General features: G+C 38.2%; 1 protein-coding gene across 1 annotated transcript in view; it reads right to left on the reverse strand.

Annotated features, from left to right (window-relative positions):
* The window catches only part of IL12RB2 (interleukin 12 receptor subunit beta 2), a 63,130-nt gene extending 37,270 nt beyond the window's left edge, over positions 1–25,860 (reverse strand). Inside the window, 8 exon segments of the mRNA NM_001025399.2 lie at positions 1,842–1,921; positions 11,370–11,520; positions 12,542–12,684; positions 13,889–14,070; positions 15,005–15,119; positions 21,604–21,891; positions 23,442–23,552; positions 25,694–25,860. Of these exon segments, the coding sequence (NP_001020570.1) occupies positions 1,842–1,921; positions 11,370–11,520; positions 12,542–12,684; positions 13,889–14,070; positions 15,005–15,119; positions 21,604–21,891; positions 23,442–23,517 (1,035 nt within the window). The 5' untranslated portion in view covers positions 23,518–23,552; positions 25,694–25,860.
* Between the last annotated feature and the right edge of the window lie 825 nt (positions 25,861–26,685).

The following is a 26,685-nucleotide window of genomic DNA, read 5'->3' on the forward strand; positions in this document are numbered from 1 at the left end:
CTGAGCACCTTTCCCAGGTGCCCCAAAAGGGAAAATTTTCTAACAGTAAGAGATGCTCACCATAGCATGGATTGCTTACAAAGTGAGAATTCTCTCTGTCCCAGATGGTCCCACCAGAGGTATCCATCTGTCCTGGCTGGAGTGGGAGCAATGTTTATGACAGGAAGGATAGACTAGAAGAGAGTTAAAGTCTTTTTGAATTCCAAGACCTCACTTTAGAATTTAGGCTTTTTGAGGATTAGGGACAAGATTAAAATGAGAACCAGAGAAGAATTTGCATATGCACCTTGGCTGAGCCTTACCTGTGGCTAACAAATGTTTATTGGAATGAAAACAATATATTTTTTCAGATCACTGCTGAGGACATTTTGGGAGACGGAATCTTTATGGAAGGAGGAATTTTGGTTTTGACCAGTTGCTTACTTGTGAAAATGAAAACCAACAGCCAGGAACTAAGCTGGGTTCTTCTATAATATTCACAAATTATGGCTGCTCTAAATGTCTTGCTTTGAGAATTATCTTGCTCTTAAACAAGGCTTTATTTTAAAATAAATCTTAAGCTGCAGTTTTAGTTTCAAAGTGAAGAGCTTGATTATGACTCACTAAGCTATTTATAGTAGTCTCATACCAGACATTTTGTGTGCATGTGAGAGAGAAAGGAAAAGAGGGAGAAAGAGCTCATTTCTTGCCTGGCTCATTTCTTAAAACTGAAGAAGATTGCAATTATCAAAATCTATCATGCTAACCCCATCAGAGGACTTTATATTCATTTCTCTGACTGTTGGGGTTTCATGCTCATCAGCTTCATAATTGCAAAACTGTTGATTTACCCTTAACTGGAAGAGGAATGCAGGCTTGGAGAAGTAAAAAGGAGTACAGCTCACCTGAAAACCTTTTATCATGAGCATGTCAATCAGGAGTTCAAATAGTATTTTCTTTTCATAAAGATGAGTCACGATGTAGCAGAAAGAATTCTGGATGGGGTTTTAGTCTCAATTCTGCACTATGTAGCTGGGTGACTGTGGGAAGAACATCCTCCTCTCTCTGACCGTTAGTTTTTCCATTTGTTAAATGGGGATACCTAGTACTTACCTCACAGGGTTTTTAAAGGATTAAGTGAAACAACCACACCAGATTTCAGCATTTTGTGAAACTCTCACATCCTGTAATAACATTAGGCCTCATCGTTTTCTGGAAGGTTGTTCAAGTGACTACTGTTTTACTGCTATTCCTGAGGAAGAGCTGTTTTCCCTTCTGTTCATAATATTTTCTACTATTACTTGAGTTCTTGAGGCAGAGCAGCCTTCCTTCTACCCTCTCCCTTTTTGGTGACTATAGAAAATATATTTCTGAATATCCATATACACAGACTTCCCATCTTTAATTTCCCAAAAAAGTGAATAAGTAAAAGGTGGTATGGTCACTGCTGGGCAGTTTGTAGGTAGGGGACATAAGGGTGGCTGGGAGGGGCAAGAGCCCGAAGAAATGATGCAGTGGGGTCAGAGGATGGACATGCCTGGAGGTGGGAAGGGATGGAAGTGGATGAGGAAAAGACATAGCTGTGTGTGGGACAGAACTCAGAGCTCTCACCCTTCTTTGGCAGAGGTCAATGGCATCGAATCAAGTGTCAGGAGGATATTGGTAAGAAAATGAGCTCCAACCAAGTCTCTGAAGCCTCATATAAAGCCATTATGGAAATAAAACTTAATTTTTGGCCTTGAAACATTGTTCAAATATATAATTCTTTTTATATATCAATTATATCTCAATAAAAACAAAGACAAAAAAACACAAACAAGTATATAATTCTCTTAAATTTTACATTGACACTGAAGACTTACCTTCCAGAAAAGAGAAATCTGTTGTCTACTGTAATCAATGTGCTTTTTCATGTACCAGACATCTAATGTACCTGTAGGTTCTGTTTTGAAGGGGAAAAAAAAATATATATATATATATACACACACACACACAGATATATATATATATATATGCACAATATAAGACCTTTCAAAGTCAATTACTTATTTAATAAATAATTCTAGGAGAGTAGGATTTAGGACAATTTTAATTTTCTTTGTACCCCAGTATTGTTTTCTTTCTGTCAAACAGTGAACATGTATATTGTTGGTCATAGAAAAATCAAGGTTACTTAAAAACAAATTTTAAAAAATGATGAGGAGGAAATTAGATTCCTAACTTGCCCTTAAAATATGTATTAATAAAATAACTCAAAGAAGGTATGTGTGGTTATTTCTTTTTTGTTGGAATGCAGAAAAAATTCTCAGCAGAAAGATAACATAAATCACAAGGAGCACATTTTTTGATCCTGTAAAAAAGGCAAAAAACAAATGATAATCTCTGTGTTCACATCTATTCCTGAACTTATCATGTTGTGGCATAATTATTTGGTTTTATGATCATTAGGCAATGATCTACTTGAAAGGAAAACCTATCTCATATATCTTAATATATCCTTCATACCTACACAGTGCCTAGAATGTAACAGGCTCCCGATAACTCTTTGTTAGGTGATGAATGAACAAATGGAAAATTCAGACAATATTAGCTACTTGATGCAAAAACACAGGCTGAACTGACAGAAGGAATGACCACCAATCTATAAGACAATGGTCAAATACGACCTACTTTAATTTGAAAAAGTCAATCAAATAGACTTGAAAAGAAACTGAATAATCAGCTCCTGTGTGTAAGAGAGAGTTTGTGTGCACGTGTAAGTGGGTGAAATAGTTTTATTTCTCCCATTATCAGATTTGTTTTGATTTACAGACAGGGGTGGAATCTATAGAAGCAGCCACTGAAAAACAGTGATAAATGTAACTTGTTTATCACTGACACTTAGAGTGTATTGAGATGAGGCTACACAGAGGTTCCTTCTGGAGTGGCAAGTTCCATTTAACCAGATGGAAGTTTCCAGAACATTAAGTCTCACTGGGAAAGCAGAGGACAAGAAGTTAGAGAGAGGAGAAGAGAAAGAGGGAAAGGAAGGGAGCACATGCACCCACACATAATATGTGCAGGTCCTATGGGGGCCCACTCACAGTTACATCCATGTCTTCCTCAACCTTGTGACATACACAGGTCAAGAGCAGTAGTTAAAGAGTGAGCGCCAGAGCAGGACTATATGGGCAAATCCCAGCTCTGCAATCTTGAACAAATGTTAACCATGTCCTTAAGCCAGTTTCCTCATCTGTTGAATGAGTGTCATAGTTCTCTGTTACATGGAGCTGTTGTGAGAATTAAATGACTAGAAGAATCCTGATCCATGGTAAGCACTCAGTAAATTTAGCTGTTGCTATTTTCTTCATTTGGAAAATGAAGTGCTGAGAACTAAAGGAGCTTGTTCAAGGCTCCAGAACTAAAAGTGGAGAAGCCAGGTTTTGAACACTAGTCTGTTTCATCCCAGAGCCCGAGCTCTTTGCTCTGCACTTTGCAATTACCTGGCTCTGAGAAAGCTTAAAATTTCTCTACAACACTTCTACCCCCAACAGGTTCCCTTTCATGTTCTACTCTCTTCCTTTGTCACTTCCTTTTCCTGCCTCTCTCACTCTCTTCCCTTTCTGTTTTTTTTTTTTTTCTAAATATTCACTTATTTTCTTCCCTTCTCTTCCCACTAGTGATAGCTTCTACCCTTGCAGTGAGGACCTAAGACATTCTGAAAATGCTTTCCATGCTGCTTCAGGATTATGAATAGTGACCCAGAAATCAAGACTATGACTTTTTTCCCTCTAGTCCAGATGCAAAAGGGAAAAAAAGCATAGGCAAGAGAAGGAAAAGGGACCTGACCATTATCAACCACGTACTATGTGCCAGAAAATATTTGGACACTTTAAAATACTGTACATTATCTTACTTAATCCTCACACAATGCAGGAAGTGCATGTGACTACACCTGTTTTAGAGCTGAGGACAAGGAGCCTGATGAAGGATAAATGATCTACAGAACACGTGGAGCTGGTAAATGGTAAAGCCAGGGGCTGAACCCAGGTTTCACTGTTTCCAAAGATCCTGCTCTTCTATTACAGTTCACTACATTGAGCAAAGATCTGAGCAAACTAGATTATCCAGACATTGATTACGTAATCAGGATTTGGAAACTTGGGTGTGCTCAATGGCAAAGCCAGCTGACCTGTTAGTGCTAATGTCTCCAGTTAATTACATGTTGGCAAGAAATTTAAAGGAACATTCATTGCCTCATTAAAGATCTATAACCTACCAGATTACTACAGAGCTAAGAATTGAATTCTAGAATCACAATCTCTTCAAAGGAAAAATTGCAAGTGAAACTGAAATTTTAATGGTGCCCACCTGCAGTGTTAGCCTCTATGGGAGAGAAATCATTAGTTGAATCTGTGTGAGTTTCAAAGCGTAAAATTTCATGACCAGGGGTGTCAAACACTGCTGCTTAAAAGCAACATAAGAGCTGATATTAAAGAGTATGTTTGATATTCAACTGACACAAAATCACTTGAAGTTCTAACCTCAGTGTTATCTAACAAAGGCAGGTAAAACTATTATAGGTAGGCCAGAAAAGGAAAGTCAAAGGCCGATATCCAAGTGAATCCAAAGCAAGTGGGTACAAATTATTAAAAATACAAATATTGAGAAATGGAAGTCAGGTCTCCTGAGATGAAATTACCTCCTATATAATAAATGGGGAAACTATAGGGTTGGATAGAGTCACCAGTGTGGGAAAAAAAGCAAAGATACTAAATTAAGCAGGAGATTCGCCTAAATGACCTTGAGTGTGCTTTCGATTCTAAAAGCCCAAGATTCTGTGATTCTGTGCAACAGTATGTGTGGCAAACAAATCAGAGCCAACCAATGTGCTTCTGAAATGAGCATCCATATCTGAAGCCAAGGCAAGTGCAGGAACGTGGACAACAGCAACTGAATCGCAGGTGAAAAGCAATCCCTCAAAAAGAGAGAAGTTTTTGCAGGCAGTAAGGAGGAGTATAAAGATTTCCAAGAACAGTGAAAATGGAGAATTTAACACAAAGAGAATATGGAAAGATATTATCTTGGGAGGTTTCAGGCAGTGGACTAAATGAAACACACGAGAATTTTTTTGGTCCAAGTCATGCTCCCAGCATGGCAAGGCAGAGATAAGTTATTCACTGCCTTGGTTCCTTGATGTGCACTTTTTGGGGATGACACATTTATCTAAAATCTAGTTTTAAACAATTTGATTCAAACAGATCTTACAGGTATCTACTTGGTTAAACAAGTTTTACATTGAGACATTTTGACCTGCTATGCCTGCATGGGAAGCCCTATACAGACTCCTACATTCCTCTTCCTTCTTGATTAATAATATTTAAAACTTGGTTCACTCTCTCTTTTCACCTTTTTCTGTCCACTCTTTTTAGTCATGATGTGAAGGGCCACCATCCATAGGTTGTTTCTGCCCTGGAGCTGGTACCGTCAATCCTTCCACGTATCTACTTCTAATGATATGTTTCTCTTCAGTTGCTGTTCTTGTTTCATACTTCACTGAGCAAAAGGAAGTAATCAGACAGGGATTCTCTCATCTTTCCACCATGAAAACCTCCAAATTTTTAATTAATTCCCAAACATAGCACCCCTACTTCCATCATATTTCAACCCCTTAACCTGAATGCTGGATCTCATTTTCTTGCTTTATCAAGGACTTCTCCCCCACTTCTCCTGTGTCATTAATTTCTCCCTCTCTGCTGGGACTTTATCATTACCTTGAAAATATACTATATTTCCTCTGATCCTAAAAACAAAACCAGGCAAAGCATTTCCTGATACCTCATCCTGCTTCAGCTACTGCCCTGCATCTCTGCTCTCCTTCACAGAACTTCTTGAAGAGGTGAACCGTCACTGACCCTCACCTCACACTCACTCTCAACCTTTAGCACCTAAGAGTGTCTTCCCATCATTCTACTGACACTGCCTCTGGTTGGCAGTGAAGTTTGTGTTGCCAAGTCTAATAGTTACTTCTTTATTCTTATGTTATTGGACTTCTCAGCAGCCTTTTATATAGATGAAGACTCTCTCCTTTTTTTTTTTTTTTTAAGAAACATAACCTTTTAGCATTTTTTTTAAAAAGATTTATTTATTTATTTGAGAGACAGCCAGGGAGGGGCAGAGGGAAAGGGAAAGAATACCAAGCAGACTCTCTGATTAATGTGGAGCCTAATGTGAGGCTCAATCTCATGACCCTGAGATAATGACCTGATTGGAAATCAAGTGTCGGACACTGAAGCAACTGAACCACCCAGGCAACCCAACTTTTTAACATTTTTAATATCCAGGTCACAAGTGAAGACCTTGTTTCTCAACAGAAGCAGGAATGTTTCGCCTATACTAAAATTAATGGAGGCATTGTGCCAGAGTGGTGATGGGAAAAATGCAAGTTACATATACAGTATATAATTTTAATTAAGCTCAAAAACAACCAAAACCAATAATTGTTTAAAGATAGATACATTTCTGAAAGCTATGAGAAAAGTACTGATAAATGTACAGGATAATAGTTACCTCTGGGGAGGCATGACAAGGGTAAGAATATATTGGTAATGTTATAGTATTTAAGTTGAATGGTGTGTTCATAACTGTTCATTTTGTTGTTATCCTTTGTAAGTAGAAAGTAGCTTAAACTAGGATAATCATAGTGGCAACAGAAGGAATGAACAGATTTTGAATATGTTTAGGAGAGTCAAGTGCTGATATAGGGGAATGGGGGGAAAGGAGAATGTTTTTAAAAGAGAATTTAAGGAAAATTTCTCAATTTTTGACTTCAGTAAGTAGGAAGATGGTGACAGTGTTTACTGAAATAGAAAATATTGAAACTGAAGTATTTTAGAGACATTTTGTTTTGGAGAAAAAAGTTCTTGTCTAGGCTATGTGGGGTTCAGAATGCCTGTTGATATCTTGGTGAAGATATGGAACAGGATACCGGAGCACAAATTCTGGATAAGGTCATCTCAGAAAAGAAGGAAGCCCTGGGTAAAGCCATAAGGACTGATACTGAGAAGAGAAAAATTACCAGCAATTCTGGCCAATAGAGCAGAATAAAATCCAGGAATATGAGATTTCACAGAATTCAAAAGAATCTAGTACTTCAAGGAGGAAATAGCTCCCTTCTACTGCAATGATCATGGAAGCCATATGTTCCAGGTAAGGGAAGGCCACAAGATTCTCTTGAAACTCCAAATTTCTTCTTGGTATTGTATCCTCCAGGAATCTTCCCCTAATGTTTCAATATAGATGATAAGCCCCTGAGTCTGAGGATCTGATTGTTTTTCACTGTATCCCAGCACCTGGCATAGTTCCTGATACACACTTTCCTCTAAGATCATCCAGAGGAGCATATTTTTTCATCTGTTTTTGTTTGGAAGGCTTCATGGAAAGCATTTCTTCTTATTGGGATAATCACCATCTTATCAAATAATTGAGCCCAGACATTGACTTCTTCCAGGATAAGGATTGGGCTTAGAGGGCACCAAAAGAAGAAAGGAGAGCAGGGCCTGTCATTGGGTTTCAAACCTAACATTTTCCTTCTAATGAAAATGTTTGCATGTAATTCTCTTTTGAAGGCTAAGAATCTTTCATTCTCATTTTCTTAAGCCTTAGGCAGAAAGACACAAATATGATATTTTCAAGTTTTGCTAGCTTAGGAGTCAGCAAATTCTGGCCTGAGGGCCAAATCTGCTCCCTGTTTTGGTACAGCCTGTAGACTAACAGTGGTTTTTACATTTTTAAATGGCTGAAAACAGATAAAAGAATATTTTTTCATGATATATGAAAATTACAAAAAATTCAAATTTCAGTGCCCATAAATAAGGTTTTATTGGAACATAGTTTGTCTATGTATTTATATACTATCAATGGCTGCTTGTACACTAGAATAGGAAATTTTAGTACTTATGATAGAGATATGGTCTGCAAAGCAGACAATATTTACTGTCTGGACCTTTACAGAAAATGTTTGCTGACCCGCGAGCTAGATTGTTATGAAGTACTTGCTAACTAAAATGGTAAAATAACCTCTAGTATTTAATTGGCCTTCTCAGAGCCAGGTAACTGGGGTACAGAGCAAAGAGCTTGGGCTATGTGATTAACAGACAGACCAGTGTTCAAAACCTGGCTTCTCTGCTTACTAGTTCTAGAACCTTGAACAATCTCCTTCAGCTCTCAGAACTTCATTTTCCAAATGAAGAAACAACAACTAAATTTACTGAGTGCTTACCATGGGTCAGTGTTTTCTATTCATTTAAATTAACCCATTTTAGCAATATTTCAGAATTATGAATGAATGAATGAATGAATGAATGAATGAATTGCCTAGTTTCTCAATGTGAGAAGAGGTGGCTACAACTGGTCTGCATCCTCTTTGGGGGTCTCTAACCAATCACCCATGCCATCACCTATGATGGGGGAGGACTACTCTTTTACTGCTCCGGCATAAGTTTGAGGATGTAGCATTTCTTTTATTAAATTTTCCATAAACATGTAAATAAGACTTTAAAAAATGGGGAATGAACAGACAGAAACACCTAATTCATATTATAGCTCTAAGAAATGGCTTGTTCATCTTTATTTTGGAGTCTCCTCCTGGGTGTTCTGAGTGGTGAGGGAATCAACTTCCCCCAACACCTTGGCATATTCTCAGGCATGTCTGGGTGCCATGCAGCCCAAACTCAAGAATGTTTTTCCACTACAGTCAAAATATGGTTACTCAGTTCCCAGTATCAGGCTTGCTTCTGACAGATATCAAAGAAGGGGCTGTCCCCCTAAACAGAGGAAAGCAGTTTGTTCCTTCCTACTCCATACTTAGCGGCCATTTAAAAAGTGTTTTTCATGGAGGACCATGACAGGAGTTGAATCTAATGACATAGGAAAGGGCCATATGGAGTAAATAAAGCCTTCATTCTCTGCTGATATGATCTAAATAACTGTGCCCAATCCACCAGGAGATAACATTGCTCTCAGTTTTGAGCAGCAAAGGCTGCAAAGAGCTCTATCGTAAAGTCATTCACAGTTTTAAAAACTAAAAAAAAAAAAAAAAAAAAAAAAGCTTACTAGTGATTTTTTTTAAATGCCAAGTTACATATGAGTACGCATTCAAGGGTTGTAAAGGAAGAAGTGCTAAAAAAAATTCACACCTTTTTGGCTGACATCAGTTGGTGTTTCATAAAGAAACTGATGACAGAAACAGCGGTAAGGGTCAAAAACCATGCCACTCAAAGTAAGAGGGAAGAGGTCTTGCATCAACCCACAGAAAGATCAAACACAGACAAGGGAGATGCAGACATTGAAAGGAAGCCCACAGAGCTTGGTAAAGGTGGTGTCTCAGAGGATGGGTTTCCTCACAAACGCCTGTGAGTACTCTGAATGAGCCAGTTCCTTGGTTCAATTCATAACTGTCCATGAGTTCACAACCCTAATTAGTACTGCATTCATTGTTACGATAGTGGTTTATCTTAGGGGCTATGAGAAAGTTATTGTCCTACCTTGAAGTCTTTTTAAGTCAAGAGATAGACATTTAAAAAAAAAAAAACTTTTTCACACATCTCCAAACCGGTCATTATTAAATGTTAGTGAGAATTACAAGAATTCACAAGCTCAGAGCTTCCCTGGTTTATAGATTTAAGCCTCATGTGACAGAACCTGAAAACTTCTCAGCCTATTTACTACCTTGGCCTTGGACATAAAATATGGCCCACTTTCAAAAATTTTATCTGTAGACATATGCACAAAATCTAATCCATGAAGTATTTAAAGAAATACATTACTTTGACTATGTATAATAAAAGAATAAAAAGAGTAAGCTCTGGATTATAAAAATGACAAATATTGAAACAGAGAGCAAGTGGCTCAACATTAGTTTAAGAGATTTGTATGATAAAATGAGAAGGAATAAATTATAATGTATTGGATGGATTTATTTTAAAATAGTTTTTAAAAATAAAGAAATGCAGTTAATATAAGAAAGGAAGAATATACAATTATTCTATAACATATATTAGATGTTATATCTTATTAATAGGCCCTTGGGTCCTTGAAAGTCAGTCATTGGAGTATCACTGATAAGTGTCATCAGCAGTCAAAGTCCATTAGCAGCTCACAGAAAATGAATGTAACTTATTATGAGACTAATAGGCACATATATCTGTAAGTTTTATAAATAAATATTTAGATTTTCTCACATTAATACCTCAAAATAGTCACATAATAAAACAATGGATTATACTACAATAATTTTTCTTCTGAGCTAAATTTATAGATTAAGAAACATTATAGTATGTCACTAAATGAGTGCTTTTAAAAATTAATATTCAGATGGCTACTTCTTGTGTATCCAAAGATCTGCCAATATTGACACAGAGTTCATATGGGTAATTTTGCTCCAATAAAATGTTTGGTTATACCTTAGTAAGTTGTCTTCCCTATAATTGTCAGAAAGAAAAGCCCATCAGACTGAGAACTATATTTGACATCCTTTCCATAGCTATCGGCAGTCTGGTGGCCATCATTTGAGCAGTAAGTATCAAAGGCATGATGCAGTGCAGTGCCATAATATTTGGAGGAGAGATGATTGCTGGATGTTAAATTTTATTTAAAATGTTATATCTCCAGAGTCTACCTTCTTTCAAGCTTTTAATTTTCATAGACTCCAAAAGGTAAAATGTATCAAGTTTTAACTATAAAGGAATAAAATTACTGGTTATGGTTTTGTGGAATGAGAGAGTTCCTGAGATAGGAAGTGAAATAGAAATAAAGTTATAATCAAACATTACTGAAGCATCAACTTGCGACCAACATGACAACATGTGGCAAGCAGGAGTAGGACTTACATAATGTTAAAAATTTCCTAGCAATATAAACACTTCACCCTGGACAATTACAGTACTTAAACTGATGTAAAAATTAGTTTGTTAATTAATGTACTCATTTACCTGTTAGTTAACGCTAATGTTAGTAAGAGTACATTTACTTGTTAGCAATGCACTCGTTTACTAGTTAGTTATTGGTACTGAACTTGTTGATTCAGTACCAGTATTTTAGAGATCCTGATCCAAAGAAATCCCTATATCTTCCTCTCCCCCTCCTACCTCTCCTTCCACTCCTCTCACTCTCCTCTTTATTTTTTTTTTATTTTTTTATTTTTTTTGATTTTATTTATTTATTCATGATAGTCACACAGAGAGAGAGAGACAGAGAGGCAGAGACACAGGCAGAGGGAGAAGCAGGCTCCATGCAGGGAGCCCGACGTGGGATTCGATCCCGGGTCTCCAGGATCGTGCCCTGGGCCAAAGGCAGGCGCCAAACCGCTGCGCCACCCAGGGATCCCTCACTCTCCTCTTTAATACACATACCTTCTTCTGGTGTTTGTGTTCTCAACGATTCACTCCAATCACTCCAAATACCTTTATGTAGGTGTAGCTTAGAGGATATCTGAAATTCATACTCTGTAAATGGTTTCAGATCCAGTACATCATATCTTCCTTTTGCATTTGTAGCATGGACCTTGAATCAGATAAAATTTTTAAGGTGGTCTATTAATATTAAATTAAAGGATTTTGACACACATAGGTAAGAAACTTGAGTGGATAACTTATTCCTTTCTATTTTTTGAGATCTGTCATTCATTGAGAAGAAAGATCAATGACAGGGTTACTGAACACATGACATTATCTGAATCAGCTTCTCAATAAAAACAAACTCTGGGGACTAAGAACTCATCTCTAAAGGCCCCAAGAGAGATCCTAAAACCAGCTGAAAAATGAGTAAAGGCTAAAAAATACCAATTTTCAAAAAAAAATTACCAATTTTCAGAAAAGCCTTGGAGAATTTTCTAGAGATTATTTTTATTTGGTCACAATTATAATGTGTAAATGTTTTAACATAGACATAGAACTGGCCTCAAAAAGAAAACTTTAATTGTATTAAAAAATTAATTACTATAATTCTCCTGAGTTTCAGCTATATGTGAAACTTATTTTTTGCTATTATAAGCCACTATGTTTTACAAAAATACTAGCAGAAATTATAATCTTAAAATTTAATTGTAAAAAAATTGATGTCTAATATTAGATCAAAGTGTGGGTCTTTATCTTTGGAATATTCAATTCCATATAAGCCTCTATGCACATTCCCTAATACTCCTCTTTCTAATATGTTAAAAAACTACTAAAAAGTAATGCAGAGGGAGGGGTAGCATAGCAAGGTGAAACGAATCCTTTACTAGAAATAAATTGCAGAAAATTAATATTTTAATATTAATATTAAATATTACAATATATTAATTAATATTAATATTTCAGGTTTACAGAAGCCTGTGGCTTAAAAAATTTCAGAATCAATGATCAAAATTCAAGATATTTCTTAATAAATAAAAATGTATATGTCTATCTGATCTATCTCAAGTGTGTACTTTTGGACTAACTATTCTTAAATCACATACATTGGTGGCATGAAAAGACAGAGATCTGTGCAGTGATATTAAGAGCCCCTCCCTAGTTTTCCCCTTAACTCTAAAAACCATTACCATTTTCCAGGACTTGCTGCTGTTGGGGCGATATCTGAGTCGATTAAGCAGCACCAGCCCCTCATCTCTCCACTGAAGGATACATTTGTTCACAGAAGCATTTACACATTTGAATCTGATGTCCCATGGAGGGAGAGGCCTCACTGGTAATCAGGACAAACAAAAAAAGTGTGATTCAGGCTCCCCAATCAGAAATAACATTTATTTTTACATGAGCTAGAAAGAATTGAACAAAATGCATTTCTAAGATATGTGACCACCAAAGTTGGTGAAATATATAAAAGAGAAACCCCTGGCTTTTACAGAGAAGAAAAAGTTTGATTTACTACTAAGTAATTTAAATAATTCTCCTTAACCTACCCTCATTTTTACCAAATAAATTACTTCCAACATTAGTAATAGTGTGAACTGCACTTAATCCAACGTATAAAGAAAACCAATGTGCCAAACCTGAGAGTTCTGATGGCTGAGAAGGCAGAGGTGGCTAGTAGTGAATCACCTCTCAGAGAAGAAATGCTAGCAGGAAAAATACAGAAGGGAGAGAGGAGCAGAGGAAAAGAATAAGAGGAATATTCTTTCTAGGAGGAATAGTCAATGTAAAGAAATGGAACAGAAGTTGGGGAGAAGTATGACAGGAGACGGTATAGTAAATGCCTATGTCCAGACTCATAGCAGTATGCGCGCAAAGAGGTGTTGTGGGAAGAAAGAAGAGACACACACAGTGAAAGGCCAGAACTTGAGGCAGGCCAGAAGCCCAATCCTACCTGGGATGCTCAGAACTTGAGGATGCTTGAGATTGGTGTCTGATTCAACTGGGCTAATTATATTTGCTCAGAAATGTGCCGGAACTGGTTCACTCCAGCTCCCAAGGTGATGAGAGGAATGGAAGTAGGTATTCTCAAAGCAAGATGCATTTGTACCTTGACACACCCTATTGATAGTTGGCACCTCTGCTCTGGCCCAGCAGGCCCACATGTAGCCTATCTCAGAGCAGTGGCATTAACTGTAGAGGTAAGAAGATGCCTCTGCTGAGAAGTGCTTACACTGAACTTCATGAATAACCTTGCAGGACACTTTCCTCAGTCGAATGGTATCACTGGCAGCTAGTGCCTCCATGGGACTGGGTTCTTTTTTCTCCAACAGGGAGAATAATGCTGACTATTCCATTTTGTATGATCATCTCTATAAAGCTCTAGGATTTGCACCCTTTTCCTTGCATCAAAGTAATATCTATTCTTTGTGCCACTGTCCCTCTTGAAACAATCACACATAGAATATTCGAGTGATTTTAAAGATAATGTTCATGTACCAATGAACGACACCTACAAAAAGTGAAATAACATGTACCTATATCCAAGAAGGTAAATGTGGATGGGAGTGAAGAAGCACTTCCAAGGCTATTGATAGCAGTAACCTGGGCTGTGTAGCTGGATTCAGGCAATTCAGGTGTTAGGTTGACTCCAAGGTCCAAATGGTCACAATAATGATCACATTGCTTCCACCAAGTTAAATTTTTTGGTCCATTTAACCTGTAAATAAAAGATAATTGTGTTTAGCATGATACTTTATGAGCTACTTGCTCCTTCTATTACAGAAGAATAGAATAATCAAATATTTAAAATTCTAGACATTTTGTTAAGGTCAGTCTTATTACTAGAGGATACACTATGGAAATATTTGTATTATATGCTTATAAATAGGACCATATTTTCTCCCTTCTCTCCTTCCCCCCCCCCCCCATCTACCCTTTTTTGGTAGGATTGAGCCTTTTTGATGTTCATATAGCTAAGTAGCCATACATATACTGCCTAAATTCCCAAAACCCTGGCTAGCATCCTGTCTCCTCAGGGCAGATCTAATTGTTATCCAAAGGACCCATGGCCATCGAGGCATTTTCTGTACAGAGTGCCAGCTTCTAGTACAGACTGGAACCCTGGGGTCCACTTCCTTTCCCTCATTTCCTGCTCACTTAGGCATAGTGCAAACAAGCTGGATCTCTGGATGAGATTATGGGATCAACTCCAGGGAACAGGCTCTCCCAGACTCTCCTTTGTGTGGAGTTTCAGGTTAGGCAAAGGTGCTTTAAAAAGAAACTCCTCCAAAGCTAATGGAAAGCTACCACAAGGATGAGTCTATTTATATATTATGACCCCAAGAGTCTGCAACTGCAAAACAGAGAAGGGATATAATGCAGCCAGTTTAACTCTATTAGAGCAAGGAAGAACATCCATATCATGGGCCTTGGATGCCCTGAAGAGAATTCCAAGTTAGATCTCAGACCCAAGACCTCAGTTCACACTTTAGATGAAATGATAAAACAAAACTTTTTCTTTTTAAGTACCTAATTATCTAGAGGTGTCTATTGCTTCTTCTCTCTGGTAAAAATAAAACTATTAGATATTTCTAAGTGTAGTCTAAGATAACACCTACAAAACAGCTGCAAAAATACAATCTCTCACTCACTGTAAAGTATATGCAGTATATAGATGGGTGTCTCGTCCTCTGTCCCAGATGCAGGTCACAGTCCCATGTGCTCCCTTCTGTATACAAGATAAGTTTTGAGGTTGTTCTGGAACAACTTTAAAAAGAAAGTGCAAAGCACAGTTGATATCACAATTGCATTGTTATTATTTGGCAATAAAATAACAATACTTCCCCTACGTCTAGATTCCGTCAAGTTCAAATTTGCTTCCAAGGCATGAACATCTTCTAATAACAACAGTGAATATGGATCAAACACTACGCGCCAAGTCCTATGCATTATATGAGGTTTTTCTCAATTAGACATTGGAGCAGCTCCATCACTATTATCCTCAATTTACCAAAGAGAAACCTAAGACTTAGAGGTTCAGTATCTTGTCCCCAATTACAAAACTGTGAAGTGACAGAGTCAGAGCTCCTGCCCAGGCATGGCTGACTTGAGTCCAAGCCTTTTACTACCACATTCCACCATTGTCCCTGACAACTGAACATCCAGTGCTAGATCTATTACCACTGGTGATGATGAGCTTACTGATTTAGAGTCCATTCAAATATTAGATATCTCTAAAGATTAGGGTCTCTTTCTTTCCATAGGCTTGATATTTACAGCCAATTCCATCCACTGGCCCTAAGCATGCCCTTCTAGGCTGTACCAGAAAAATCTAATTTCTGCAGCATCACTTGGAACACTTCATAAACATTTATGAACTAATTCTTTATGTACATGGACACTGAGTACCTCCCATGGGCTGGGCATAGTGCTAACCATGGATATACAAAGGTGGACAAGGCAGGCAAGGTCCCTTTACCAAAAGTGTATATTTGTAAATTAAGCCATTTTATAGTCAAAGGTAAACCCAAAGCTATGAGTTTCTCAGATTACATGGAGGTAAGAGAAAATATTCTGTTATTCATTCATCTCATTCTACTCTAATACTGAGACTCACATGTAAGAGATGCTTCCTTTGGGTGAGATTAAACAAGTATACTACTAAAGCCCCAGATGTTGTCTACACCAAAAAAAAAAAAAAAAGAAAAGAAAAAAAAAAGCTGTAATTGATGGAACAAATGACTTTTTTTTTTTGGTCCTTAGCCAACATCACAAACCTGGACACAATTGCCCACTCTGTGGTAGTGGGCAGGTTAACTTTTCACAGGTTCAGTTTCCTCATCTATAAAGTGCATATGATAATATGTAGCTCATATGGTTTTGTTTAGTGGAATAATAAATTTTCATTTTCTGAAAGAACAGAATTTTTCACATACATATGAAATATGTTTATCTTATATTGAAATACATATGAAATATATATATATACACACACACATATATATACACACACATACATACTCTGTATACACTGTATACAGTTCCCCAGGAAAGGGTACAGAGAAGCAAATATTTTGAGCCTAGTTAAGTTTATATATACACTGTATAATATCTGTATACGTAACTCCTTATGATTGATCCACTTAGACTACTACATTAACTTCTTACTTTCTGTACTTTCTGTTTATCTCAGAGCCAACACAAAACTGTCTGGTTTTTCTATGAGTTTTCTTGTTACTAATATAATTCCAAACTCTCAAGCCAGTTATCTGAATCACTGTTCAACATATTAAAATGCTATTTCATTTTCCTGAGACCTCTTTCTTGGGGCCTTGGGAACTGCCCAATAAGATAGGTTTGCTCCTGTGCCTGGTACACAGCTGTTACTGCCAGTCCTTAATATTATGGAAATTCCTTCACTTTCCAGTGTTAGACTTCTTGTTTCTTAAATCCAATTCTTTCTTCTCCCCTGATTTAATTATTTGTGTTGGTGGGGTATATCCTTCAGTAGTTCCCTGGAAACGGGTACGGGGAAGAAATATTTTGAACATGATTAAAAATGTCTTTATTCTACCCTCACACGTGACTGATACTTTGGCTGAGTATTGAATTCTGAATTGAAAAGAATTTTCATCCAGGATTTTGGAGGCTCTGTTGTCTTCTACATTCTAGGGTGTTATTGAAAAACCTGATGCTGTCTGATTCTTTTTTTTTTTAAAGATTTTTATTTATTTATTCATAGAGACAGAGAGACAGAGAGAGAGAGAGAGAGGGGGGCAGAGACACAGGCAGAGGGAGAAGCAGGCATCATACAGAGAGCCTAACGTGGGACTCGATCCAGGGTCTCCAGGATCACGCCCTGGGCTGCAGGCAGTGCTAAACCGCTGCACCACCGGGGCTGCCCATTGTTCTGATTCTTGAACCATTGTTTTTAATTTTTAGAAGATTGTAGAATCTTTTCTTTGTTCCCACTATTCTTTCTCAGTTCATCTGAGATTTCCCAGAAAAGGATGTTCTAACTTGAGTAGAGGAGGGTACAGGACTGAAGGGAGCTGAACGTCAATGTTCCTTTAATCCCTGTTTTCCAGCATGGTACTACCAATCTCAGCTGAACTGGTTGGAAATAGTTTAGTGATCCTTTCATGCTAAGCCTCCAGTCTTATGCTAAAGTAGTGGAGAATGAATGTTTAGCTACATGGAATTGGGAAAGAGATCTGAGAATATGTTTTTCAAATAGATTTTCAATTAAAATAGCTCATTTTTATTCCCATTCTTACCCTCACTCCCAGAAGGACATGTTATCACCAATTTCCGAGTCGTTCTGGGTTGGGAGGTTCTACATTCAATCATGTTGCATCATGATGTTTCCTACTGCCAGCTGCTGCCTGAGTCAATTATCACTGGTCTACCTATTTTCTAGCTTCCAAAAGTTTGTTGATATGTCTCCCCTCCAATTCCTTTTGTCCTTTAGGATTTATACCTCTAGAAAACTTTCTATATTGCATCTTGACAGATTTCAATCTTGACAGATTAATTTCATGGGGGATCAATGTAAATACATGCTTTCAAACCACCATCATTACCTTAACCCTTCATAGGGTCTTTTGATGACCAAATGAGATATAGAGCATGTGGCCCCTTTAAGTAATGAAAACAGTTCTCACTCATACCTTTACTCCTAAAAGTTTGCAGAGACTCATTTTAAAGAGTACAGAGGCACCTGGATGGCTCCGTGGATGAGTCTGCCTTTGACTCAGGTTGTGATCCTGGGGTCCTGGGATTGAGTCTGTAACAGGCTCTCCACAGGGAGCCTGCTTCTCCCTCTGCCTATGTTTCTGCCTCTCTCTGTGTCTCATGAATAAATACATAAAATCTTAAAAGAGCACAGCTTTTATTCAAAAATCAAGTCAACTTTCCCAACATGAGGTCCCCATACCATGAAATCAAGGTGTCTACTTCAATCCAGGACTTGTTTTTGGCAGAGACAACCTGTCCCAGGGGAAACCAATCTTCATTCTCTTCAATATAAGTATATAATAACTGACACCAAGAAAAAAAGGACAGAAATCAAAGACTCTGAAAGTTAAAATAGCTTGCGATATAATAAACTGTTATAAGTATTATGGTTGTTAATATTTTGGGATGTTTTAGAGAGCACAATGAGGAGAGGGACAAAGGAAGAGGGAGAGAGACTCCCAAGCAGGCTCCACATGGAGCCTGATGTGGGGCTCAATCCCATGACCCCAAGATCATGACCTGAGCCAAAATCAAGATCTGGATGCCCAAATGACTGAGCCACCCAGGTGCCCCATGGCTGCTGTTGTTTTTAAAAGCCCTACTTACTATGGGAAATTAAATTGTCTTAGAAAAACAACTTTCAGAAACATCAGCAATCAAGCATATATTGAAAACAACCAAGCAAGGACCCACTGTCTTTCATTTATTGCCTTGATTTTCTTAGTAGTTTGTGGACAAATCCTGTGAGCTTAAGCTAGAGCACTGATTGCTTAGTTACTACACAACTTAAATGAGGTCTTGGTGGCAGAACAGCCCAAGCCTAGGAAGGTGCTGGGGAGAAAAGGCTAAATTACCCATTTCCAGTTCTGAAAAACCAGCCAGCTTTATGATAGCATTCTCAGGATATACAATGGCACTTATGGAACCACTTATCATAAAAAGGAAGAGGGGCTGTTTACTCCCTCACTAGATAGGAATAAGCTTACTATACTAGGTGAAACCAAAATTCATTGTGTCTTTTCTTGGAATGACTAGCCATTATCAGAAATAAGTGTTGCTTCCAGTCAGTCCTTCACCTCAAAGTGCTAAACTTGCTCAAAAAGCAGCCATTTGATGGTGTGGTTACCATTTGAGAACACTGTATAAGCAACATTCCAGCAGTACCACCCAACTGAGCTGCACCATAACAAATCCTCTTAACCATCTCCCTAGGTCTTCTGATGCTGCAAACTGTCACGAATGCATCTGCATACTCTATATGAAAAAAAATTTTTTAAGTAGGCTGCACATCCAATGCAGAGCCCAACGTGGGGCTTGAACTCATGACCCTGAGATTAAAACCTGAGCCTATATCAAGAGTTAACGCTTAACCAAATGAGCCACTCAGGTGCCCCACTGGGTGGAAAACCTTAAAAGTGAAAAGGGGTTGCAGCACTCTAACACACCTGAGAAAAGGTAGGAAATAGAATGGGATGGCTAAGGGCATGTGCAAGGATACTGACTTCCAAGGCCTAATATGTAGAAAACAGCAGAACTGTGAACACCTGCAACTGGACATCACAGGACTGGGAATATCTAATAAAAATACATAATATTTATCTACTAAGATGGTAAATTACGTGGGTATAACATTCAGGTATTCTGAAGACAAAAGAGGTGAGGACCAATGGTGCTTTTTAGATAAATTTTCATTTGTCTATCACTTTCTTGTACTTTCTTTTAAGGGAAATGGATTCACCTACACAACATGATGCACACAGGAAGAAGAGTCAAGCTGGATGAAACTTCCACCCTAGAGCTTATCACCTCAGCTCCTTCTTCGTGTTTGGTATGAGATTAAGTACTATGCATACCAGGTGTCATCTAATCACTACAACCATCTTATGAAGTAGATGTTAGTATCTTCATAACACAGAGAAAGAAACTGGGGCTCAGAGAATTGAAACTGCCTAACAGTACACTGTTAGGTCACAGGGCTGGGCTTCAAAGCCCACATTCCTTTTAGGACATCCCTGGCAGGCAGAGCTGAGAGTACATGATCCATAAGCGGTATAAATAAGAGGCTACAACTGGGAGAGGAGGCCTGGACCTGGTTTCTGTCTCGTTAGCCTCCACTGATTCTTTGGCTGTTTGTTTGGTGTTCTGCTCAGTGCTTCTGGTGGCTCTCCAGCAAGATTGCTCAGCACCAACCATATTCTTATAGGTTACAGAAAAGTGGTTTCCAACTTTCCTGAAAAGAGTCTCATTGAGCTCTGTATCAGTGTCTTCATATCAGGGGCTCTGACAATCCTGACATCTTGGTCAGTCAGCCTGCTGTAGCAATTCCTCCTACTCTCCCCACTCCAGAGGTTCTCTGGAACCATGGGGGCACAGAACCTGGGATGACTCAGAGCCCCTGCATGCTCACTGGCTTGCCTGGCTGGGCCTTCAAGTCTACAGGTTTAGGCTGCTGGCTACAAGCTTTAGGCAGGTGGACTGCTGGCTCACTCTGGGCACTGTGGTTCATGCCATAGATATCGACTCTGATGTCTTTTTTTTTTAATTTTTATTTATTTGTGATAGTCACACAGAGAGAGAGAGAATGAGGCAGAGACACAGGCAGAGGGAGAAGCAGGCTCCATGCACCAGGAGCCTGACGTGGGATTCGATCCCGGGTCTCCAGGATCGCGCCCTGGGCCGAAGGCAGGCACCAAACCGCTGCGCCACCCAGGGATCCCTGATGTCTTAATTCTTACTTCCAGCAGCTGCCTGGAAAGACCAGCAGTGTAAGCCGGCATGGAGGAGAGTTGATCCCTGATGGGTGCACTTTGACCAATGATAGTTGAATTCTTCTTTCTTTGTCATTGTATTCCCATATGTTTTTATTCTGGGAATGTCCCTAGCAACCAAGCAACCAGCTATATTTTCTGTTGATGGCATGAGCATATCAGTTCTGCCTCATAGAGCTTTCTAGAAAACTCAAGAAAAGACAGTGTGCCAAGAGTTCTTTTTTAACTTCTGCTAAGTATGATAACCAGTGGTCAGGAGTGAATGTGGATGTAAGGATTAAATTAGGGAAAGAAGTGCTCAGCCTTGTATAAAGTCCAACCTGGGCTTCATAAGTCAAAAAATGTATCTCTTTCTTCTTTTTAGGAGATTGTAGCTTTGAACAAATTCTCACAAATCTAGAAGGCATGAAGATTCAGCTCCAGAGATTCTCCTTCCTGCCACTAGAGTCTAAGCACAATAGGTTCTTGCTCTTAATGGGCACACACACACACACACACATACACACACACACAAACAAAAACAACTGGTGGGGGGCAGGGCAGAGAGAGAGAACACTTCTAAATGAGATCCCAATTCTACTGATTTCTGGATTTCTCACATTGAGGTACTCATATTGCTATTAAGATAAAATATATTCATATGGCAGGAGAAGAAAGAACACTACCCTATATTTGGACTTCTGTCTAACACATGACAAATACCAAAAGATGACTAGTTTTTAAAAAGTTCAGAATGGAATGCTCACCACCAACTGAGATCTCTGCCCCACATATTCGTAATTCCTTGTTTTTGCTACAGGCCAATTTGCAGAGAAACACTGTTGTACCCAGAGGAAGACCTGTGACTTGAGAACTGAGGAAGTGACCATGCAGAAAATTGATTCTTCTGTTAAATTTGTAGAGGATTAACATGTTAAAACTGGGATATTGTGAGCAGCCTTGTTCGGGCTTCAAAGAGCATGAAATATTGACAGCTGATCCAAGTGAAATTACATGAGAAGGCTCCACAGTCACATCTCCTCTCTTGCATGCATCTGCAATAAGACACAAGTCAGCACATAAGAAATCCATTTCAAAATGGTGGGTTTGCGTTATTATCAAGAGCAAGATAAAATTAATCCCAACAAATTGTGGAAAAATAAATAACCCACCTTGCTCTGGCTGTATTGGTGATGCACAATGAGAACAGAAGGCTCACATATTAAAGTCTAACTGTATTTTAAATAAAAGATGCATCGTTCTCAAATCAGTAAGACTAAAAGTGCTGAGAAAATAGGGTTGGAAGACATTCAGGAACAGAGGACCAGGAGAAAACCAATCTCTCCTATATAGAAATTATTCACCAAATTATTGAAAAGTACTTCCCACATTAATCACATTTGCTTCCATCCCCATTTCTGATTTATAAGGCTTATTTCAATACACAGACCAAAAAGGAAACATACAAAACAAACGACAGTTTAAAAGGTTATTACATACTCCTAGGGGTCAATTTAGGACTAATACTTTCTCTTGCTATATTAGTGATATAAAGTATGTATGATCTATAACATTATTTTATAACAAAAGAAAATATTCAGTAGCTCTGGTATATTTGTGGTTGGCATCAAGGATGAAAATGAGGTCCTCCATGCCACATTTTGGTATTCCTTCAAGATGCAAGACCCTGGGCTAGATGAACCATAACCCGATATAGCTAATATGACATTACATGAATGTATCCTTCTTTTTAAAAGTTTGTTTGTTTATTTATTTATTTATTTACTTATTTATTGCCAGATACCATACCATATTAAACTCATTAAAAGAGAGGTCATTCTTACTCACTAGGAGTTTTTATATAAATAAATATGACAACTATTCAGAAATGAACAGGTTTTGGGGTGGTACTGCCAATGAATCTCAGAACTATAGATTTACCCTGAGTTTTCAGATGTGATAGAAAGCCTCCACTGAACGTCTTTTTTTTTTTTTTTTTGTAATTACAAGATTGCTTTAATTAACTACCCTAAACAGGAATTAGTTAAAAAGTTATTTAAATCAAATAAAGGAAATGCTAAAAATTCATTTTTATAAAAAATTCTTTTTTATTTTCAGAACTAAAACTAAGCCCCTCTCCCTCTCTCTTTTTCTCCTCTCCCATTCTATTCTATGTTTTTTCCCTGCTTTGATTTTCACTGATTGTAATGAGTTAGAAAGTAAAAAAGTAAGCTCCCATAAAGAAAAGGCAAGGAAAATGTCAGCCATTATTATTTTTAGCATAGTTGGATTCACCCACCAATATCCTCTGTTAAAAAGCACTATCATTTTTCATTTTAGTAAAACATTCATTCATAATTCCAGTTTTGTGGTTACCTAGCCACTTTTTAAAGAGAAATTGCATGATTGGACTTGTACATTAATCAGCATAAATTAAAGAAAATGCATTGTAGTTATAGATAATGGAACCAGACTTACCCATTTAAAATGAGAGAAGATTGACTACAAAAGACTACCAGAACGATTCTCATAAACACATTATTTCATCCGTAACCGAGAATTTAAACCACAAATCCTTCTACAGATTCAATTATAGAAATCTTACCTATATTTGCTTTAACCAACAATAACACAATGATAAAAATAAGTGCCAATGAGCATCCTCCAACTGTATGTGCCATGAACAGTCAACTCTGGAATATACCTCTGTATTTTCCTTGTAAAAGAAGACAAATTCATCCATGTTAAATACATTCAGAAAATACCAGAACCAACATCATCCAGAAGGGCTTAAAATGCCCCTTTAATTTCTCTATATTGTTAAGATTTTTTTTTTAATGAAGTATACCTTTAAAACTAGTAAATTAAAAATCTTAGCCAGTTCTAACCCCCATTCACTTAAGCTTCTTGGAGTCAGCAAAGGGTGAGAGAAGAGACCCAGCCTTTGGTGTCCTTTAGAACTGGGTTTAAGAACTTTGAGACTGTGGGGTGCCTGAGTGGCTCAGGCCTTTAAGGTTGAGCATCTGCCTCTGGATTTTAGCTCAGGTCATGATCTCAGGGTTATGAGACTGAGCCCCGTGTTGGGTGTGGAGCCTGCTTAAGATTCTCAAAAAAAAAAAAAAAAAAAAAAAAAAAGATTCTCTCTCTTCCTCTCCCTCTGCCCCATCCCTAAAAAAATAAAATAAAATAATAAAAATAAAAAAGAACTTTGAGACTGTGGGCAAGTTACTTAACCTTCTAAGTCTCAGTTGCAAACAAAATTTTTTTCTTCCAGACAGGGCTACATTATCATACTCAAGCGTAAGTGTTGAATCCCAAGAGTAATGAGAATTTCTAATCTATTTGCATGGTTCTAGAAGTAACAGGAGATTAAACAGCAGTCCATGGGGCGCCTGGGTGGCTCAGTTGGTTAAGTATCTGCCTTTGGCTCAGGTCATGTTTCCAGGATCCTGAGATGGAGCCCCTGAGTCAGGCCTCCTGTTCAGTGGGGAGCCAACTTCTCCTTCTCCCTCTGCTGCTCTCCCTGCTTGCGCCCTCTGACTCTCTCTGCCAAATCAATAAAGCCTTTTTTTTTTCTTCCAAAAAGTGGCTCATAACTCTCTCCTAGAACTTAGTAAAAGATTGATCTCTTTGGTCATAAGAAACGGAGTTGCTGGAATCTTCTAGAAGTTCAATTTTACTTGTTTATTTGCTTCTTTATTCATTACTTATTCATTTTACTAAGTATTTCTATCTTGAATACTTCAGAAAATGCAATTTGGTGATTTCTGATTGTTTTCAAATTTAAACCTAAAGAATGGCTCTACTACATATTAGGAAATTGTCTAGATTCTATTAAAGGTGGGCCAAAAATCCATAAAGTAGGCTGGAAAGTTCTGTGATGTTAGGCTACTGGGAACCAGACAATGCAAATGTTCACCTCCTACTCTCATACCTAGAGATATGCCAGAGCACACTGACCATTCTCAAAAAAACTCACTTATTCATTCAATAGGCCACCTTTCCTGCGCCAGGTACAATGGTAAGTGCTAGAGGTACAATAGTACTACTCTAGTGGATATACAGAAATGTGCCCACTTGCTTCTTTGACTCTTCTCCCTCTAGCCTAGTCATTATTCAGGAAAGCTCCAAAAAATTTAGCACCTTTTCAATAGTCTTTGCTGGTTGCTCCTCCTTCTCCTCCTAACTTTCTACTCTGGAAGGATGTCCGCTCACTCAAGACATTTTTTTTTTTTTTTAATTTCTACTCCCTCCCCAGAGGATCTCATCTGGTCACCTGGCTTTAGAAATTATTTGTATGCTAATGACTCCCAGGTGCATATCTTCAACTCAGACATCGCTTTGTGCTCCAACCTGTCCCCTTGCATTACATGTTCTGATAGAGTGCTCAATATTCACATGTTCTGTTGGAACTCTTGGTCTCCCTTCCCCTTATTGATTCTTCCCCTAGTTTTTTTAAATTTCAGCAATTAATTGAAGTTGCTCAAAAACCTACAAGTCAAAAAAAAAAAAAAAACCTACAAGTCATCTTTGATTCCACTCTCTTTCTTATCCCCTACAACAAAACCATCACTAAGTCCCATCAATTTTGCCTCCAAAATATATCACAGATCGATCTGCTTCTCCCCATTCCTACTATGCTCACTCTAGTTCAAAAGACTGTCATCTCTTCCCGAGACGGCTACAGGACTCCCTCAGTCTGTCTCTCCAAACCATCCTTACCCCTTTCTAAGTCATTTTCACATAGTGACTATCTTTTAGAAGTATAAATCAGATTACATTACCTGTTTCATACCATCACTATTTAAAGTTCTTCAATATGTCCATTGTTGTTAGATTAAAATCCAAAATCCTTACCGCACATGATCTCTCAGGCACTGCATGGCCTCACTTCTCCTGTCTTGCCACCATCATTTGCTCTACTTTTTCTGCCTTGCTTACTCTGCTCCATTTGCACTGGCTTTCAGACTGTTCCTTGAATAAGACATATCTTTTGCTGCTCTGAGACTCTGCACTTTCCATTTCCTCTGCTAGAATCCTCTTCCTCTGTTTCTTAGCAGCTGGCTGACTTAAACACTTCAGACCTCAGATCATGTGTCACTTCCTCAGAGAGCCCCTCCCTGACCACCTAGCCAAAGTGGTCTTGCCCAGCTACTTTCTACTCATCACCTTATCTATTGCCTTCATGGAACAGATGTAATTACTGTGTTTATTTACTTGACTACTTGTTTGTCCTCTATCTTTGGGCTAGAATTTAAGCCACCATGAAAGTAGGAAAACTGGCTATCTTGCCCACTGCTGTATGCCAGCACTAGGAAAGAGTACTTAATAAGTGTTCATTAAAATAAAGGGGGGAAAAGGGAGGAAGGAATATGAGCTATAAAAAACTCCCTATAAACAACCACATGGCTGGGACGCCTGGGTTGCCCAGTGGTTGGGCATCTGCCTTTGGCTCAGGGTGTGATCCCAGAGTCCTGGGATCAAGTCCCACACCGGGCTTCCTGCATGAAGCCTACTTCTCCCTCTGCCTGTCTCTGCCTCTCTGTGTATATATATCTCATTAATAAATTAATAAAATCTTAAAAAAAACACAACAACATCTCCATGGTAGGCAGAATAGTGGCCCACCAAAGATGTCCATGCCCTAATCCCTAGAACCTGTGAATATATTACATTACATGACAAAGGGATCTTGGAGATGCCATTACAGCTAAGGATCTGACATGGGGAAGTTATCCCATATTCTCTAAATGGGCCCAGTCTAATCAAGTGAGTCCTTAAAAGTGGATAAGGGAGGCAAAAATGTCCCTCAGAGAGCTGTGATATGAGAAAGACTAGATCTGCCACTG

The sequence above is a fragment of the Canis lupus genome, chromosome 5 (assembly GCF_011100685.1).
Source record: "Canis lupus familiaris isolate Mischka breed German Shepherd chromosome 5, alternate assembly UU_Cfam_GSD_1.0, whole genome shotgun sequence".
NCBI classification, from domain to species: domain Eukaryota; kingdom Metazoa; phylum Chordata; class Mammalia; order Carnivora; family Canidae; genus Canis; species Canis lupus.